We start from the raw sequence: 21,732 nt of genomic DNA on the forward strand, positions 1-21,732 counted from the left end.
CTCCGCTGGATCTATTACAGCGACAGGCTCCATTCCCTGCGAGCGTTGCGACGGATTGGGGACAGAGCGTGGCACCAAATTAAAAAAGTGAAAAACACATACAGTACACTGTAATCTTACAGATTACATTACTGCATCACATTATGTCACATCCCTTTTGTCCCTAGTGGTTTGTCCAGTGCCCTGCAGTTTTATATTATATATACTGTTCTTTCTGCCTGGAAACTTGAGAATGTCCATAGCAACCAAAAAGTGTCCTTTTACGTCAAAAGCGGTTTTAGACCAGCTAGAAAGCAGCGATAATAAATTAGAATCACTCGCAGAATTGAGCGATAGTGATTCGTGGGGAAATACGTCATCAAACACTGAAAGTAATGACAGCGACAATTCTGCAACTGAGCAAATTTCAGTGTTTTGGACTTGATTACATTATTGAATACATTTTATTATTATTATTATTATTATTATTATATTATTGTTAGAATTATTTATAGTTATTTATTATATTATAATTTATGATTTCGTGTTTCAAACTTTATCATACCCGGAATGTCTACTAGACTCTTGTTTGGACAGTTTTAAGTGAGTTATTACTAATGTCGCGTACACATGATCGGAATTTCGGCCAGCAAAAGACAGAAGAGAGCTTTTCATCGGAAAATGCGACCGTGTGTATGTTCCATTCCGTGTGTATGTTCCGAATTCCCGCCAGCAAAAATTTGAAAGCATTTTCTCAATTTTTCGGACGGAAAAAACTTTCGATCGGAAATTCCGATCGTGTGTATGCAATTCCGACACGCAAAAGCTCACGCATGCTCAGATTCAACTACGAGATGGATGCTATTGGCTACTGGGTATTGGACTTCCTTTTTCTAGTCCCGTCCTATGTGTTGTACGTCACCGCGTTCTTGATGGTCGGAATTTGGTGTGACCGTGTGTCTGCAAGACAAATTGGGCGAAATCCCTTCGGAAAAACCATCAGAGCTTTTTCCGACCAAAATTCAGATCGTGTGTACGCGGCATAAGAATTACAGGCCTACAATAAAAAACACCAAACTCCCATGCAAAACAATATACCGCTTTCAGCATCAAAAATCTGACATAATCAGTTAGGCATCAGTGCCGCAAAAGGATTTTTCTTTTTTTATCATGCTTTTCCTGTTACTGTTTTCATTTATAACAACAATATTCAAACCCATATAAATGCCCAGAGGTGTGTACCTACCTGATTACGGAGTACACAAATAGAACCAGACAACTGACAAAATGCATCTGGTATTCCATTGAAACACATAAGTTTTCTTTGTGAGCATCTGGATTTGAGTTATAGAATACTTCTCAGATTTTCACCAACTTGAAAACACAGATGATTCTGCCAAGACTAATTTATATTTTATCATTAAATCTGCAGATACTAACCCAGATTCCTGTGAGATGTGCAGATACAAGGCAGCAGCATATTTACATATATCAGACCTAAAAGATTATTCATCATTACCGTAATTGCTACATACTGGAACTCTTTTCTGTTAATGCAACATTTTACTTATCCCAAGATATTTTTCCAGTAACTGTATTTATGTTTCTGCATTCAGAATTAGGTCACAGAAGGGATAACACCTAGCTAGCTTCCCGCTGCTGTATAAATCAGATACCTGTGTTACATATTTATGTATAGAGCGGGAAGTAAATCTGTGTCTTCTATGAAGGTACAGTGGTAATGTTTAGTAGTAAAGAAACCTTCCTTCTGTAACAGAATATTAGTGGGAATGTTCTGTTATATTGAACAATACATGCCTCTCTTTGTTGCATTTACTTTTCACCAAGTTACCCGAACTACCAATCCACTCATATCCAGACTATTACAACACAATGGTATGATCACATTCACCCTCCCTCATACTTATATATTAGCTGTTATAACCTATTTTCATTTGTGACTGTTTTCATATGATTCACTCCTAAGATTTTTTGTCCAATCTCAATGTCCATAATTTCCTTATTGTCATACATTTTCTGTGACGCTTATACCCTTTGTATTTACTTTATCCTCTATAATAAACTTTATTGTGATAAAAAAAAAAAAAAAAGAAACCTTCCACGTCATTGTATGCAAAATGTAGCTGTAATACAGTATGGTAATACTATAGTTGCCTGTTCAGATTTTTAAAATGATTCCCCCAAGCCCCCATCCTTATTCAGATTATGCACAGTCATTGCTGCCCTCCTTATGAAAATAGTTTCCCTGGCTGTCATGGTCATCCTTCATCATCAATGGTTTTTGAGTAACTGATTGAAGACGCATGCAATTAAATTATGTCAGGCCACGATTGTAGCTTATAGTCCCCAACTGCACATGCACCTGTCATCTCTCCCCACTGCAGGTTAGCATTATAAATAATGTGAACTGTAAAGAATATAGATCAGTGATTCTAAACCAGGGTTCTGTGGAGCCCTAGGGTTCCTCCAAAGGTCGCTAGGGGTTCCTACAGCATTGGGCAATTTCTGCCTCTCAGAAGTACCCACTGACACCATTGATCTTTTTAGCTATTTGTAAGGAGGTAATTCTTCCCAATGACCACAAGTGTAAGGGCCATTTCCCCCCCTGACCATCACACTAATGTATCATGAGTTGCATATATCTAATTTATAGCAGGGGTTCCCCAAGACCGGAAAACTATTTGAAGGGTTCCTCTGTGTTGAAAAGGTTGAGAAAGGCTGATCTAGATGGACAAATATGTCTACACATTGTACAAGCGAATGTCTTTATTAAAGCTCAATCCCAGGCAAAAAAAATGCTAATTATTTCATTAGTAAATGCAGTAAAAAGGTAATAAATCAAAAACCCAAAATGTATTATATTGCAGCTTAAAGTGGTTGTAAACCCTTACAAACCACTTTGACCTACAGGTAAGCCTAAATTAAGGCTTACCTTTAGGTCCAAGAAAAATCTCCTAACCCTACACGGTTTAGGAGATATTTACAATTAGGTGGATGGCCATGTCTTGGTATATTTTTTTATAACCTAACCCTGCTTTAAGCTTCTCCACACCTTTATCCCTGTCTGGTGTGTTCCTTGGCCTTCATGATGCTGTTTGTTCACTAAGGTTCTTTAACAAACCTCTGAGGGCTTTACAGAACAGCTGTATTTAAATAAATGACACGCTTGTGGGCTCTAATTACTAATTAGGTGAATTATGAAGGCAATTGATTCCACTAGATTTTAGTTAGGGGTTTAGCATAAAGGGGGCTGAATACAAATGCATAGTACACTTCTCACATATTTATTTGCAAAAGATTTGGCAAACCATTTTTCGGCACACTGTGCTCAAAAGGTTGCCTACCTCTGATCTAAACTATTCCATTGTAGTTCTGGCTGTATGTTTAGGGTCATTGTCCTGCTGAAAGGTGAATCTCCTCCCCGGTCTCAAGTCTTTTACAGACTCTAATGCCGCGTACATGCGACCGGACTTTCCGGGGAAAAGGTCAGATGGAATAATTTCATCGGATATTCCGATCATGTGTGGGCTTCAGCAGACTTTTTTTTTCAAAAATTCTGATGAACCTATAAATAGAACATGTTTTAAATCTTTCCGACAGAATCAATTCCTATGGGGAAAGCATTCGTCTGTATGCTATTCCTACGGACCAAAAATGACACAAGGGCAGCTATTGGCTACTGGCTATTGAACTTCCCTTTCCAGTCCAGTCGTATGTCATTGCGTTCTAAACAAATAGACTTTGGTGTGATCGTGTGTAGGAAAGTCAGTTTCAGCGGAACTCCGTCGGAAAGACCATCAGAGTTTATTCTGACGGAAAGTCAAGTCATGTGTACGCGGCATAACAGTTTTTGTTCTTAAATTGCCCTGTATTTGGCTACATCCATCTTCCCATCAACTCTGACTAGCTTCTCTGTTCCTGCTGAAGAAAAGCATCCCCATGCAGCCACTGTCATGGTTCACGGTGGGGATGATGTATTCCGGGTGATGTGCAGTGTTAGTTTTCTGCCACACATAGCGTTTTGCTTTTATGCCAAAAAGTTCCATTTTGGTCTCATCTGACCAGAGCACCTTCTTCAGTATGTTTGCCAGGTCCCCCACATGGCTTCCGGCAAACTGCAAACGAGTCTTCTTATGGCTTTCTTTCAACAATGGCTTTCTTCTTGCCACTCTTCCATAAAGGCCAGATTTGTGCATGTCTAATAGTTATCCTGTGGACAGATTCTCCCACCTGAGCTTGTGATCTCTGCACCTCCTCCAGAGTTACCATGGGCCTTTTGACTGCTTCTCTGATTAATGCTCTCCTTGCCTGACCTGTCTGTTTAGGGGGATGGCCATGTCTTGGTATATTTTTTTATAACCTAACCCTGCTTTAAGCTTCTCCACACCTTTATCCCTGACCTGTGTGGTGTGTTCCTTGGCCTTCATGATATGCCGTTTGTTCACTAAGTTTCTCTAACAAACCTCTGAGGGCTTCACAGAACAGCTGTAGTTAATTAAATTACACACTTGTGGCCTCTATTTACTAATTAGGTGAATTATGAAGGCAATTGGTTCCACTAGATTTTAGTTAGGGGTTTAGCATAAAGGGGGCTGAATACAAATGCATAGTACACTTCTCACATATTTATTTGCAAACAATTTGGCAAACCATTTATCATTTTTCTTCCACTTCACAATTATGTGCCACTTTTTTTGGTCTATCACATAAACTCTCAAGAAAATAGATTTACATTTTTGATTGTAATATGACAAAATGTGGAAAATTTCAGGGGGTATGAATACTTTTTCAAGGCACTGTACCCCCTGTATTAGCGAGACACAACTCTGGAGTAACAAAAACAGGAGGCACAGCAGACAGCAGCATGTTCAGTATAAGGGGAAGGGTTTTAAATTTATTAGTATATTAAGGCTCCATGCATGAACTTGATGTAGTCATCAGTAAGGGACGTGTTTTTTGGAACATTAGTAAGTTCCTTTTTCAACCTAAGGATGAAAAATTAACTTACTAATGTTCTGAAACGCGTCCCTTACTGATGAGTACATTTGGTTCATGCTGGCTCCCGTCTCTCACTGCTGACATTACTTCCGGGATCTCCGTCCATCATGAACTGGGTGTGTGTACCCATTCATCAGCTTACCGGTAGCTTTATGTTTTTGGTACAGCACAGGACACAATTGTGAGAGTCTTTACATGCCAGGGACCCATCCGCCTGCTGGACCATTTGCATTATCAATGACTACCTGCTTTTTAATTTGCCAGATTTTGTAAGTGTTTTTAATCTTGTTTGGGAAAATAAACAGCTACTAATTCTGCAGTTAGAGGCGCCTCTCTCATCTGTTTTATTTAGTTTCAGAGTTTGCTCCTCTTTTCTGAGTGCAGCCCTCAGTGTTGGATATATATCATTGGGCCCTTGCCTCTCTAGAGATACTGTCTGCTTGGTCCTCATGCTCAGAGCACCCTTATACACTGTACCTGGATTTATAGTACCAGTATGTGTACCAGTGTACCAGTACGTGTACTGATAAGGATCAATCAGAACAAATCAGAAGGAAGTGACCAAGCTGTGCTGCCTAATTGCTGTAAAGTCAGGTCACCAACCTGGGTGTGATTTCTTGCAGGACTGTGTAACTCTCAGCACTGAATAGACAGAAAAACAAATTGTTTCGTAGGTTAAACAATTTTCATTAATGAAATGTATTAGTGTTCTCAGTCTTCCAAGTTGAATGATGCCATTGTTTACACAACCTGGGAAGTTGAACACATACTATGAGTGTAGGGCTACATGACCCAACCAATACAAACAAATGCCCACTGCCCCCACCTATAACTGGTCTTCGCAGCAAGTAGCACATGGAAGGGTGACGCACATCACGGCACCTCAGTATTATCTACAGTCCTAACTCTAAATTTTGAGAGCCTCCATAGTAGAAGCACATGCATTATAATGGATAGGCAGAGGGCAGGTGAGCCTAGAGGGAGTCCACCCCTTCTTAAATGCACAGGGGCCACTGGACACCCAGCATATAGCACAATGGCAGCAAAGGTGTCCAGTGCATTTCCTCACCAGTATTCCCCATTACCCTATCTCCTGAGGGAATGTCACCATTTCACCCTTTGTTCACAGTGTATTGGTGCATGCTCTCTCACCCATAAGGACAGCCCAGCCTTCAGAAGAGGAAGACCTCGTAAAGTCAGATGTGGCCCAAACACTTCAGAAGAGGTAAGTCTTAACAAAATAAATTGCCAGTGAGGGCCACAGAAGGGAGAGGGGGATCAATTTAGAGAGGTGGGGGGCTGTTAGGCACAGAGCTTATAGTTGGGCTTTAATAAAATGTAGTGAAATTAATGTTTTCCTTCAAGAGAGTGTTTAAGAGCTGTCCTCTGCACAGACAGCCACAATACATGGATGTAATCTAAGACTCCAGTCTTTGGAGATACGACCCTGAGACAGAGCCCGCTCCACTGACTTGTCTATCTATAAATGTGGATCCATACCCCTATGGGCAAATACATAATGATTACTGCATGATGTCTGACTATATAGAAACTGCATCCAGATAATGCAACACATCCATGTGTCATATGATATATTATCTCCTCATTATCTTTCGGTGACCCTATAATTGAAGCATCCCCAAGTATTGCTGGCTGCACTTGGACATTTCAGATTTTGCACATATGATATTCACTTTTATACTGAAACCATCTGACCCCTTTGGATCACTGCTCTGTCACTGACCCCTGGAGTCCCACTCAGATGACAACTTGCAGCTTATTTTAAAACTTTGGGTATTTTCTCTAGACACATTTACCATCTCAAAAGAAAACAAATTGTTCCATTTTTGCTCATGTTCATACACACCTGAAGAAGAAAATCAATTTTCGAAACACATTGGCTGTTTTCCATCACAATTCTTTGTTCTGTGACTTTTTGCAAATATACTGTATCTAGTCCTAGTACCCAACCTATTATAGCATTGGATAAATGATTTAGAATAAACCTTTCAGCATGTAGACATTCATACACATGCAAATAATTCTTTCCATTACATTTCTCTATGCAGTTATCAAAGCTAATGTGAATTAACTCTTTTCATTACAATGAAGGCATATATATGAATATATATATATATATATATATATATATATATATATATATATATATATATATATAATATATTCTGGTTTATAATTGTCAGGTATAGCTGTAGGGTTATGGCTAGAATGTATTTGGCATCAGTGGAAATTGGCGGTTGCTTTTTTGCGATGTGATCCAATGTTCAAGAAAATGTGGCCTACTTGATGTAACAGCGGTATGAAACACTAGTGCACACAACTGATAAAACTGCAAAATGGCTTCACCCTTTGTTTAACATGCACCTTGAAATGAAACAGTGCCTGGATCAAGCACACTAAAGTATTAAAACAAGTTCTTATTCATCTCTGTATCTATAAGCATTTGGAATAAAGGTTCTTTTAAGGTCACAACATAGGCTTTGAAATCTTAGCCCTTTCCCTAGAAATTTCTGTTGCATCAGAAGCTTGGCAGCCTGTCAGCCCTGGAGTTTTGCAGAAATTTTTAATTATTTCTTCAAAAAAGTCTTCTAAAAAGTCTGTTCCTGCCTTAAATGAATAAGGCATTCTGTTTTTTTTCACAGCCACTCATCAATTCTTTTTGAAATGCATCCTTTCCATGGATCATTGCAGTAGGGGTGCTATGTTCCTTCCCTGAGCCACTGGTCTTGTAATTTCCCCAGGGTAGCTTGGTGCTAACAATAGCAGCATTATTACGTCACCTCTCATTGTATTGGGAGGACCCAGATCTCTCAGACTCCTGGTCTGTCTCACACATTCCCACTGCATGATCTCACTGCCAGGCAAGTTTAGAAGCAGCCAAAAAATGGTCGATGGACATAAATGTGGGTGGGACTTTGGGTGGTCCAACCACCTTTATATCCATTAACTACTACAGGTAAGCTTAGGATTGGGCAAAAAAACATCAGCCACATTTATACTTATTGACAACTACAATTCCCATTGCATTGTTGTGGTGTCACACAGTGTGCGGAATTGAGGGCACTGCTTACTTGACACCTTCTCCCGATGCTGGGCTAAGTAATGATGTCTTGGACTACACAAAGGTACATTTTTTAAAAACTAAAGAAGTTGTAATAAAAAAAATGATCAAGTTGAAAATGTAAATAGAACATGGACAGAAAACTGTCTTCACAATTAACATCTATGCCAGATTGTAGATTTAGAAGCAGCTAGAGATGTCAAGAATGGCTTGATTTAAACCTATAAATATGCAAATAGTCTAGTAATTTAATGTCCACAGGCTTGGGCATAGGTGCACTTTACAGGATTGCACAGGACAGATCATTAGAGTTGTCATCGCTCTCAAGCAAACATGGAGCTGTGAGGCTTGGGTATCAGAGCCTGGCAGCCATCCTTCACATAACTAATGAAGTTCTAGATTTCTTCTAGGGGACCAAGCAACCTCAGGAGTGATGTGCTCTCCTCACCGGCTGCTGGTCTGTAGCCCTGCCCAATCAGCACTGGCCAATGATTTTCTAGCTACCCAAGCCACTCAGGTGTTGTTCGAAAAGTCAAGCTGTTCTTCTCATCAGTTTTCTGCAGTATAACATCAGGAACTGGGACTGGCAATAAGCTTTTTGGCTATCCATTGGTGGTAGTTAATAAGCAGTAGAGGAAAAAGTAAAATCAATGTTGAGTGGAAAAACATTTGCTGCAACAGTGGAGGAACCCCTTTGGACCTCTTGCAGAACTTAAGAGACCCTAACAATGAGCAACAGTCCACTCTTGCCAACTAAATTCTGCTTTAAAAATAATCAGTCAGGAATTGCCTGGTGTTACCCAAACACAATAAATGTTATAAGTCATTTCTAAAATCATTAATTCCAATGTTACCACACAAAGGTGAACAATTCTCCCCCGATATGCAGTTTGACAATGAAAATGAAACAAACAATAGAAAGTCTGAGGCTTGGCAGTCGTTGTTGCAGTTTTCTTGATGTTATTTTTTTTTTATGAGTTCATTCAGTTTAAAAGCAGGAAATTCTTGGATTATATATACGATTTATGCAGAATGCGGTAAGAACCTTGCTCTTTGTATCAGTAATAATAATCTCCTACTCTTGGTAATAAAACGAGTGCTGCTCCGTTCGAATAGAATCTGGTTAAAATTCACACAAAACATTTCAAAGAACAGCTTCAAACATCTTGTTTGCATAGAGAATATTTAAAAAGGATGTTGAAATAGGAAAAAAAAAAGCTTCACAGCAATACAAAATGACTAAGCCCAAGTGGCAACAGGCTTTGAATTTATCGTTATAAAGAATACACTTATCACAGAGGAAACATATTAATCAGAATTCACTTAGAGCTTGTATGAATATAAATCAGCTTGTCTGGAAATCGGCAACATTTAAACCTATGTACTTTTTTCTCTCTTGAACCACTTTACATTGTAATGATTCACTACAGGGGTAGAACTGCAGCACAATGGCTTATAGCGTGCCGCGTGAAACAATAGCATTTCTATTGTGCTATTGAATTCACAAATAGAACTGACATTATTACACCATGTGATGTACCTATAGCTAGTTGTCGTTCATTTTAAATAAAGTCAATCATCAAAATATTGTATAATCCTGCTGGTACAAACGGGAGCTGTAGTCTTAAAAGACAACATTAGACAGATCATACATTTCAGTCATAAAACTACTACAGCCATTTAACGGTGTCTAGTTTTTTGCATTGAATGCTTTGGACTGCTTGGAGGAAAATGACAACTACTATGTACACTCTTGGTCTTTTTACAGAGTGTGAAGCATGAATACAACACTATATTGCGTTTGTGTGTTGTGGAGACTACTACCAGTTGCACACCATATAATTCAATCTAGTTTCTCAGTGTAAAGCCCCGTACACATGATTAGACATTCGTACAAAAAATATTGCTTTCAAAACGATCGTATAATAATCTGATCATTAATACACAGCTTTTGTCTGAAAATTTTGGAAGGGACAAACATGAAAATTTTTACAAGATCGTACTATGTTTAATCAGTACAGTTTTTGTCCAAAAATACTATTCAAATAGATGACATCACTTCCAAATTTTTATTTTTTTATTTTGAGAATTTTCGTATTTTAATAACTTATTCGTTTTCAAATAAGACTGGCATGCAAAAAAAAAAAAAAAAAAAAAAAGCCCTGTAAAAATGCTAGCAGATTGTTTGAAGGAAGTCCTTCAGGAGAAAACTATGTAGGCTACCATTGCTGGTCATCTATTAGTGCTGGATGCCTGGCTGTCATTTCAATGCTCTGGCTTTAACATTTCACTGACCTGCAACAAGGGATACAGATATTTCTAAGACTTTATTTAAGACTTTATATTTAGATTATTTATAAGACATTTGCTGCATGCTTGTTCCAGAAATAATGAAGCCAGACAGGCAACTAATATTTCCAAAAGGGGGCCAGCAATGACCTTCTAATAAAAGGCAAATGGCAGTGTTTAATTTGAATTTGAATTCTCTTATATGATACCAATGCACAGTTTAGAAATCCTTGGAAAGTTTATTTGATGGCTAATTTTCCTACGTACTATTGCTCTTTATCTGAATATACTGAAGTATTTGCTAAAATCACATTTTTACATTGGTTTCCATGTACTTAAAATAGCCAGAGAGGTTTAGGGGAACTTAAAATACTTCTTTATTCAGATCATGGGCTAAACGCCTAGTATGCATGTAGCCTAAGCGATCATGCGGATGTGCACTGAGACCCTTTTTGCTGCATCAGCATTCACCTCAGGGCTGCACGCAGGCAGCCCACAGAAGTGGATGCAGACACAGGCGCTACACAGACACAGCTACATGTTAAAATCTGACAAGTGTGCAAGAAAGGGTGCATGGATCTGAAACTGCTGTGTTAATGCTAGTGACTAAGGATGAGCTGGGTTTGGTCTGAATTCAGCCTGAAAGCAGTTCCGCAGAACCCGTGGGAAGTTGTCACATGATCTCATCCCGCTGGCCCAATCATCAAAGCCTGAGGCATTCCCCGTCCTGCAGCTTCACGTACGCAAAGGAGCAGGGATGTTTGTAACATCATGGAAAAGGGAAAGTGGTCAGCGGGACTTTAAATGAAGCCAATCACTATATAAAGTAAGCATGTGGGATATAAAACAAAGTGTTGCTTTTATGGGTTCCAACAAAAAGGGGGAGTTTTTGAATGAGAGATGTATACCAAAAAGCAGTCTTAGCAAAGAATATTTTATTACACCATGTGAGATCATGTATAACATACTGAATAACACAAAAATGCATACACAGAATCGCATACACGCAGGGCATGCTGAAAACCGCATATAAATATTGACGCCATGGTACTTGACATATCATAAAGTAAAAACAAGTCCTGCACAACATGGGCCACTGGAGGGGCTGAATGATGTTGAAAAGTCTAGAGTAAAACAAAATAAGAGACATAAAATCATCTGTATGGAGATCATGCATCTCTGTAAGTCCGACGCATTTCGTTTGGGGTATACCAACTCTTTAGGGGCGAATGCAATGGTGATCTATAAAGAAACATAACCATATGGTATAATATTGTAATTGAATAATAAGAATAAATAATGTGTAAGAGACAGGATGGACATCTCTATAGCTACTCACGTCAACTGCATAGATGTGAACAGAGGATCAGAGCTGTTAAAAAGGTCTGGCATGGGAGCTGAGGTAGAGACACATGGATAAGCAGGGAGCACTGTAGTTTCACCAGTAAATGTGAAAATGTGGGTGACGGTGAACCAAAACTTCTGTGATTGAAATACAGTATATATTGAATGTATGATATTTTTTGATGAAGCGTGTGAAAAGCCAATACACCAGGTCAGATGAAGGGAAAAATTGAGCTGAAAAAACAGATACTCAAAAACCACCAAATAGGAAGGAGAAAGAAAGAAAGTTGTAGAAAAGAAAGAGAAGAAAATTGGGTAAGATAGTGAGGAGCCAAAGCGAGTGAAGAATAAAGTGCTGAAAGTACAGGTGAAACCTATGGTGATTTACCTTGTTGGTTCACAAGGAAATGGGGAACCAAAATGAACAGGTGAATGCTTGCATATGAGGTGTTGCCAGAAAGACAAGCACTAAGTGAGACGAATTTAAATGCTCCCAGCTGATACAACACGTCCCGCCCAGCGTCATGTGGGCGTGGCAAGAAAGGGGAGGTATCCATGCCAGAGCGAAAAAATTCACCCATACAGGCTCAGGTACCTCCCCAGTGTCAGCCTAGTTGGAAAGAAAAACATGCTCATGCGGGTCAATTCACATTATTTATTAGGTTGTACTTATGAATATATACTGTACATGTGTATGCCCAACCAAGTGCATGACTTTATTTACTTCACTGCTATGGGCTCTTTTGTAGACCTAGCAATGCCCCTGTGTATATGCATGTACATAAATGTGCATGTGTTTGTATGCGAATGCCAGTCTGCATGAGCTCTTATGGTGCAATTTGATCAAAATTATCAAATTAGAAACCTAATCTAATAGCCATATCTTTCCTTCTGATCGATTTAGATGCAGTTTAGATCATAGTCAATCAAAATGAGTCGATCAGTCAAGGCAGAAAATTATCAATCATTTTGTATCAATCAGCAACACTGAGCTGATTCTGATACTAATGCTGAGTCATAGATTCTATTGAATTTTAATCAATCAGATTGAGGTTGCATGGTAGAAGCAGCAAAATGAATCATAACTTACGACCATATCACTTTGCTATGTGTGTCATATTTGTTAATTGTGTTGTTGACTACTGATCGATTATTCCTATTTGGAGAGATGGATTGGAAAATAAATCAATCATTTATCAAAGCGTGTATGGCCACTATTAGAGTCATTCAATAAGAAAGCAGAAAGCAGTGATGTGAAAAATACAACATCTCGTAGCTCCAAGATTTCATATTTCACTTATTTTACTATATTACATTTTATCGATTGATTGTAATCATCTTTGCTCTTTGCACTGATTTATTAAAAGAGAAAGTATGTTTATTAATTCATTCGGATTCAGAAGGGAATCCTATTCTTTGCAGGCATCAGAAGCAATTGATTATTTAATTTTTAAGTATTAGTAGGCAAACACATGATTTCACTGGGAAATTGATGAGGAGGTAAAAATGGATATGTAAAGTTAGTTTGCACAAGCAAACATAACAAAGCATATGCCGATCAGCCAGGTGAGACTGTTCCTTTTGGTGTGCAGCACAGGGGAATACTTTCATCACATCCACAGCTCGAAGAACAAAGCCCTGGGGTTTTCTGTTTGCCGTTTACTAAGCTGCTTCTTTTATAAATATTCAGAATACAGTCCAGAAGACTTGCTTTATTTATTGATTGTTTTATTAAAATGCTTGTGCAAATCTATAATAGCAAGTAAAAAAAAAATGCATGCTGATACATATATATTAAGGCTTGCAGGTTGTTATTTTATCCTTTAGTTATTAGTACATTCGGTAGAGGTGTTATTGTCTTTTAAAACAACATCAACCTTTTTTCTTTTGTAAGTAAAATAGACCATCGTCTACTGGTCAGGGCAGGAACCATTGCGACCTAAAAATGGTATGGGCCAATTTTTAAAAGACAGTAGAAATCTACAAAGGCCTATTTTTCATTTTGGAAAGGGTAGAGAAAGTTCATATAAACCCTAACCAAATGAGTTTGCTGAAGCATTGTGTATCATAAAAAAATAGACTTTTTAAAAATAAAATATTTATTTTGACCATTGTCATCCTTTGTTGCATCTCAGTGCTGTTGATTTCCCACAGTCCTATTGCAGCTAATTCCTGTCTATGTGCATGTAGCCCAGCAATAGCTGCGTGGCATGTCTCAAGGGGGTATTAATAATGGTGACAACTGTGGACCATGCCTGTGTGATGTGTGTTGAAATAGCCACTATATATCCCCATCAAAAGCCTTTGTGAGAGGGTGATTACAATGGCGCACAATTTTAAGAAAAGGACAAACCTTAGTCACATATATCAGGAATTCCCTTAACAAGGGCCTTCACGGTAGGATCACTAGATATTATTTTAACTAAATCTGCACATTGAATAATGTTAAAAAAAACTTTTGGAATTATATCATTTTAAAGCTTGTATAAGACTTTAGTGATTGGGTTTACATATACTTTGAAAAGGTAGATTTAGCTCACTTTCTTTCCCAGGTGGCACCAGCATCCAGGAGAGGACATAAGAGAAACTCTTTGCACAGAGTCAAAAAAAAGGAAAAAATCTCACTCTACTCAAAACCAAAAAAGTTTTTTTTATGTATGCTTCTTTTAGAGAGTTATGCCGCATCCACACGGGCGGAATGTCTGACAGAAAAAGTCAGATGGAAACTTTTCATCATATATCCGATCGTGTGTATGCCTCATTGGACTTTTTTTTTTTCGAAATTTCTGACGGACTTAGAAATAGAACATGTTTTAAATATTTCCAACGGAACCAATTCCTATGGGGAAAACCGCTTGTCTGTATACTGTTCCGACGGACCAAAAACGGCGCAAGACGGAAGCTATTGGCTACTGACTACTGAACTTCCTTTTTTCTAGTCCCGTCGTACATGCTGTACGTCATCGCGTTCTTGGCGATCGGACTTTGGTGTGATCGTGTGTATGCAAGACAGTTTCAGCGGAACTCCTTTGGAAAAACCTTCAGAGGTTATTCCGATGGGAAAACCGGTCGTGTGTATGCAGCATTAGAATTCTGAAACCCATTCAAGACAGTTACTTGAGAACGAAGGATGAAGTATGACAAATTTTGAGAAATTCTGCAGTTGGCAGTTTATTAATATATCCTGGCTCCTTCCTAGAAATTTAAACATTCAAACATTTTTTATCCCCTTATGACCTGAGAGTCACCTTTACCCGTCAAACCAGCCGCTAGATACTGGTAGATGTTGATCTAAATGGATGAGGGGGTGCAAAATGCATCTATGAAAATCGTTAAAATATTAAGTATTTGAAACAACTCTAAGCAAATTATAAATCCTGATTTAGTCTATATGTATGAAGAAAAAGGGGTTCAACGTGTTAACTGTTACATTGAATTTTCTGTAATCCTGGTTTGTATTATATTGTACCCATTGTCCGCAGAGAAGCTGAGTACCTATAATAATAACAGAGGACACTGACACGTTGCATTCAGATACACCTGAACCCTGACCTCATGATATGCGATTGTGTTTCTGCAGCCGCTGCATGTGCATCCTCTTCAATTGGCTGCCTGCACACAGCTGCAAGGTGGATGCACATGCATCTGCTAGCAGCTCTGAACAGAGTACTGGACTAATTGCGTGTCTGAATGAGCCCTAAAACATGAGGAACACATAACAAAAGATTAGTTGCATAGGGTATTTTATAAGTGAGAAGTCACTATGATAGAGCTCTTCCTTAGCTTCTCTTCAGCTACTTTACATTTCCAGTAGTATTTTTTTTTTAGATTTCTTCCTAACATCGTGTACCTAACTCCAGAAACCCGCTGCATTTAATTATATTATTACAATGCTTAGTCATATTTCTGTATGTGCTGCTGTTATTAAACTTTACAAATCCGGTAGACGCTATTGATCTGCCATTTATATTTTAGCATTCTGCTACTGTGGAGTTTTAAGCTTCCCCAGCAGGCACAAGGCTGCAATAATACATGTAAATAATGCAATTAATCGCTGCACATGTAAGCTGTGTTTCTACAGACTCTCTACTTTTGATAGATCTCTACAGGTTTAAACTAGTTGGTTTTAATTTGTATATGCTGTAGTAAAAGAAAGAGTCTATTGGTGCTGAATTAAATTTAAAAAACTGGAGCGTATTTTACTATGGCTATGCTAAATGTGTTTTTTTTTTATTATTATTATTAAAATAAGACCACAGTGACGCTGTATTTATTATGTTTCCTTGTAACTATCATCATGGGGGTTATTTACTAAAGGCAAATCCACTTTGCACTACAAGTGCACTGCAAGTGCAGTCGCTGTCGATCCCAGGGGAGCATGCAAGGAAAATAAAAAAAACAGCATTTTTGCTTGTACATGATTGGATAATAAAATCAGCAGAGCTTCCCCTCATTTCAGATCTACCCCTTAAGATTTATGGGGACTGCACTTCCAAGTACACTTTCAGTGCACTTGTAGTGCAAAGTGGATTTGCTTTTCGTAAATCACCCCCCGTGCTCTTTCTTTCACTCCCATAATATGTGGATATGAACATTATGGTTAAAATGTTTTTTTTTTTTTTTTTTTTAAAAGCCTATTGTTAGATATAGTGGTTAAAGAAGATCTCCAGCCATTTTTATTTTAGTTTTGGATAGTATGGAGGAAATTCAAAACTATATTACATTGTTTTTACGGTCTGTCACCTAATTGGAGAGAGTTCCCCTCTCCTATTCTCCCTGTGATACCCAGAAAGAATGCATGGGCAGCAATCAAAACAATGTCCAAGGTTCTATCCCTTCCTTCCTGTACTAAAAATGGATTTTGTCTGCACACCCCATTGAGACACTTCCTACAACTTTATGTCATGGAAAGAAAATCTCGCCAATGGGGACACAAATGGCAGTGAAAATCTGTCAGGGGCTCTAACTGTTTCCCTTCTCTTTTCAAAATAAAATACTAGTTTAGCCAAAAAAACTACCCTGTCGAGTTTAAAATAAATCCAGATTAACCCCCCTGACGGTATTCCCGAGTCTGGCTCGGGGTGGAATTTTCATACCAAAAGCGGTATCCCCGAGCCAGACTCGGGACTGCATCGCTGGATCCAGGAGGACGTTTACTCACCTTCTCCCTCGGATCCAGCGTTGTCTCCCCGCTGTACGAGCGAGCCGTGTCTCGCTCGATGAATCACATCGCCGATCTCCGTGCCCTGCGAGCGTTGCGATGCACGGGGACGGAGATCGGCGCCAAATTCAAAAAGTGAAACAAACAGTAAACATACAGTATAATGTAATCTTACAGATTACATTGCTGTATGTAAATATTTCACATCCCCGTTGTCCCTAGTGGTCTGCCCAGTGTCCTGCATGCAGTTTTATGTAATAAAAACTGTTCTTTATGCCTGGAAACTGGAGATTGTCCATAGCAACCAAAACTGTCCCTTTACATCAAAAATGGTTTTAGACCAGCTAAAAAACAGCGATAATAAATTGGAATCACTCGCAGAATTGAGCGATAGCGATTTGTGGGGAGATCCGTCCTCAAATACTGAAAAGTAATGACAGTGACAATTCTGCAACTGAGCAAATTTCAGTGTTTTTGATTTGATTACATTATTGAATAATTTTTATTATTGTTATATTATTATTTGGTACAATAATTTATAATTATTTATTAAATTATAATTTATGATTTCATTTTTCAAACTTTATTATACCCGGGATGTCTGCAAGACTCTGGTTTGGACAGATTTAAGTGAGTTATTCCTAAGAATTGTAGGACTACAATATAAAACGCCAAATTTTCATGCAAAATAATGGTACCGCTTTTAGCACCTAAAATCCGAAATAATCGTACCGCCAGGGAGGTTAAAGGTCCATGCAATAGAAATGCATTTATATTCACTTCTATGGCATTTTATGGCTTCTATTATCTGCTTTCCATTTCAGCGCTGCAACTTCTATTAGCTGCTTTGGTATTCCACACTTCTGGAAGTGTCAGATCCCGCTGCATGCTATGGTTTTTCATCCTTCGACCCCTACATCACTACTGAGTTCTGCAGTAATATGTTGGGGGGGGGGGGTAAAACCAAAGTACATGGTGAGGCACAAAGGTATCCTATGCTCCTGAAAGTATCATATGTGATGGAGGTTCATGGAGGCTGCAGCCTCCATGGAAGGTGTGACAGATGGGAAGGTATGAGACGTGGGCCACTGGACAGGTGAGTATAAGTGATCTTCCATTGCAGGGACCTTTTATTCTGAATTTATTTTAAACCTGCCACAGTTGCTTCAAGTATATTCACCCTCAGTCTGCAGCAAATGTTAGATCTAGGAAATGTTTACGTTTTCAACAAAATCTTTACAGATTTACAGGACTGACTGGAGACCTGTTTTAATTAGTGGAAGAGGAGCATATATCTGATTTTATTATGTCACACAAAAACCTCAAATGTTTTTTTAATTAAAAAAAAAAAAACTTGTTTATGCATACTCTGGTATACTTAGTGTAAAATTATAAAACCTTGGGATGGGGTCAAAAATAATTAGTAAAAAAATTATGTGATATAAAGGTGCATCATCACGTTCACTTTTACCTATAGAATACTAGAATATTAAAGTAATCTCTCCTCACTCCTGAACATCTGAAAACCAGGGAGCCAGGGCCTGCACATAGACCTCATAGAGGGTATACCTTAACACCAGTGTGGACTCCCTTGGCTTCAGCTTTCTCAAATTAGCTAGGGGTGTCAATTTAATTTTACAGCCAGCTTTAAATGATATTGTAAATTAAAGGTAAAAAGGCTCTTCAGTCTTCCTTAAAAAGTACCATAAAATGCATGAAAAATACAGATGACAAACAGCTAACATATTTTTCTTTTTGTTCTTTTTCTAGATCTTGGCAATTATATCAATCCTGTTCATCGTGCTTTCAACCATTGCATTATCATTGAACACTCTGCCTGACTTGCAGGAACCAGATGAGTTTGGACAACTAAATGACAATCCACAGCTTGCACATGTTGAAGCTGTATGCATAGCTTGGTTCACCATGGAATATCTCCTGCGCTTTCTGTCATCCCCAAACAAATGGAAGTTCTTTAAGGGGCCACTAAACATTATAGATTTGTTGGCTATTTTGCCATATTATGTTACAATTTTCCTAACAGAATCCAACAAAAGTGTGCTTCAGTTTCAGAATGTCCGACGTGTGGTTCAGATATTCAGAATCATGAGGATATTACGTATTCTCAAACTCGCCAGACATTCAACGGGACTTCAGTCCCTGGGATTCACGCTCAGGAGAAGTTATAATGAATTGGGATTACTGATATTATTTTTAGCCATGGGGATAATGATATTCTCTAGCTTAGTATTTTTTGCTGAGAAGGATGAAGATGCTACAAAATTTACAAGTATACCAGCATCGTTTTGGTGGGCTACCATAACAATGACCACCGTGGGCTATGGAGACATCTATCCCAAGACACTACTTGGCAAAATAGTTGGAGGTCTCTGCTGCATTGCTGGAGTTTTAGTGATTGCACTGCCTATTCCGATCATAGTAAACAATTTTTCAGAGTTTTACAAAGAGCAGAAGAGGCAAGAAAAGGCAATTAAGAGGAGAGAAGCTCTTGAAAGAGCGAAAAGGAATGGAAGTATTGTTTCCATGAATCTCAAAGATGCATTTGCTCGCAGCATGGAATTGATCGATATTGTTGTAGATAAGTCTGCAGACGGAACTAATAAAATAGAGAAAGGTAATGATAATCATTTGTCCCCAAGCCGATGGAAATGGGCACGGAGGACAATGTCAGAGACAAGTTCAAATAAATCATTTGACAATAAATATCAGGAGGTCAGTCAACATGACTCTCAGGAACTATTAAACAATTCTTCATCCAGCCCACAGCATCTCAGTGCCCAGAAGCTAGAGGAGCTGTACAATGAGATTACAAAAGCACAGTCACATCCTAGTGTTAATTCTTCATATCATGAGCAGTCTGTCATCCCTCCTGCATATGAGGAGGAAATAGAAATGGAGGACGTGTCAACAAAGAGGAACCAGCTATCAGTTGCCCCAAAAGATATCATTACAGATATGAGAAGTGTTTCTAGCATTGACAGTTTTGCCAGTTGTGCAACAGATTTCACAGAAGCTGAACGTTCCCCCCTTACACCATTTCCTGGCAGTAACCTTGAAATTAGGTTCCCTTCGTACACTGTACCTGAAGAAGGCAGCCATGAAGTCAAAGTGTCTCAATTTTTGCCACGTTCAAAATACACAGGTTTTGCTCCAAAAGATGTCACATTTGAGTATAAGTTGTCAGAATCTTCTGGAACCCCCAAAATACTTCTACAAGATCAGATCAATAATGAGGTAGAAAGTGATCAGAGTTCCATGAAGGGAAATAACCCCCTAAGATCAAGATCTCTGAGAATAAATTCAAAGCAATCAAAAAGCAGTGCTCTCCAAAATCCAGCAGGTATTACAAGTACCTTGCCGACAAACACAATAGAACACCCACTGTACACTCATCTTCAACTAAGCACACTTTTTTTGCAAGACTATTCTTCCTCAGAGGAGCCCACACAGGCAAAAGCTGAATCACCCAGTGGACTTGCAAGACCTCCCATATCACCTTCTCGAAATCCAAAACTTTTTTCACTTTCTTCAAAGAAGAGAAGCAGCTTTACAGAAATAGACACAGAAGATGATGACTTCATGCAGGTATGTGGCTCAAAGCATGATACTCAGGAGGACATCAAAACTAACTGCATTGAGGAGCAGAGTGAAGGAACCAGTGTACCCACAGAATCTGATACAGTCTCCCTGCAGAAAAATATCAGTCAAAACTGTACTCAGGACATTTACCTGGCAGGAGAGGACATTAAACATGACAATAATCAGGAGGAAAGCAAAGTAGAAAATCATCTATTTGTCCCAGAAATTCATTCAGAGACTGGAGAAACAGGTTATTGTCAAACACGTGAGACCAGCATGTGACTAGTTGCAAAAGCAATAAAGACTTTTTTTTCTTAAAAGCACTAAGGTTGGTAATGCCTGTGAACGCAAAAGGAAAAGCCTCAAAGACATCCATAAACTATTCATTTTGCATGGCATGAAGAACTGCTTAGTTAAATAGTTCAGGAACTACCTTTTGTAACAAAATATATAATGACTCGGCAGCAGTGTGTAATAATGAAAGCCCTTCTTAAGAGCCAGTGTATTGCAAAGCCTGACATTCTTGATCCTTTAATCCACGACTGTAGATGTGTTTTGGAGTGTTTAAAGGCAATGTAGCGTTTGCAAAGGGAAGGATTAAGTGTCAATGCATGCATTAAGAAAAAAAGCAGGTGGAAATGAGGTGCTGTAAGCTTTAAGGAAGCCTATATGTGTATATATATGTTAGCTAGAAGACAGAATATAGATAAACAAGGTATATACATGGAACCCATCAATTGGGGCACAGGTACTTCCTTCACAGTATATTGCTTTGAGGACTTGTACAGACTTAAATTATGTTGCAGAACTGCAACCTTACTTTTAGCTGGTCCGGTGGTGCAAAGGTTGGCGTTACAGAACACATTGGATAATTACGTGTGTTGCAAGGCTCACCAACACTGGAATCGTTATGCAACTGAAGTAAAATGTTTTCTGTTGAAAGGTCTTTGTTGGTTTCAATTAAGAGAATATTTTTTATTTTTTTGTGCTATAATTCACTGCAGATTTTTGCTGTGCATACAAGATTGTTTTTTGCATTTCTTATTAAAAAATAATAAAGTAAAAAAAAAAAAAAACAGGCAAGGTTTAACAACCACAAATACTAGTGTGAAGACTGATGTTTAATGTGTTAACTTGCCAAAAACGTTGTCAATGATAATGTCCCACTGTTGATTGCCCAAAAGTACAGTAATTGATCGCCACGTAAATAGTGCCAATTGCCATGAGTTTTAAATCTACATGATTAATGTCCTACTGT

General features: G+C 38.5%; 1 protein-coding gene across 1 annotated transcript in view; it reads left to right on the forward strand.

Annotated features, from left to right (window-relative positions):
* KCNB2 (potassium voltage-gated channel subfamily B member 2) overlaps window positions 1-21,416 on the forward strand; it is a 383,371-nt gene extending 361,955 nt beyond the window's left edge. The window contains exon 3 of the mRNA XM_077492870.1: window positions 18,645-21,416. Coding sequence (XP_077348996.1) covers window positions 18,645-20,756 — 2,112 coding nt within the window. The 3' untranslated portion in view covers window positions 20,757-21,416. The remainder of the gene's footprint in view (window positions 1-18,644) is intronic.
* Window positions 21,417-21,732: the final 316 nt, after the last annotated feature.

The sequence above is a fragment of the Lithobates pipiens genome, unplaced genomic scaffold (assembly GCF_037356315.1).
Source record: "Lithobates pipiens isolate NorthernLeopardFrog02 unplaced genomic scaffold, aLitPip1_a1.2 Scaffold_19, whole genome shotgun sequence".
Classification (NCBI taxonomy): domain Eukaryota; kingdom Metazoa; phylum Chordata; class Amphibia; order Anura; family Ranidae; genus Lithobates; species Lithobates pipiens.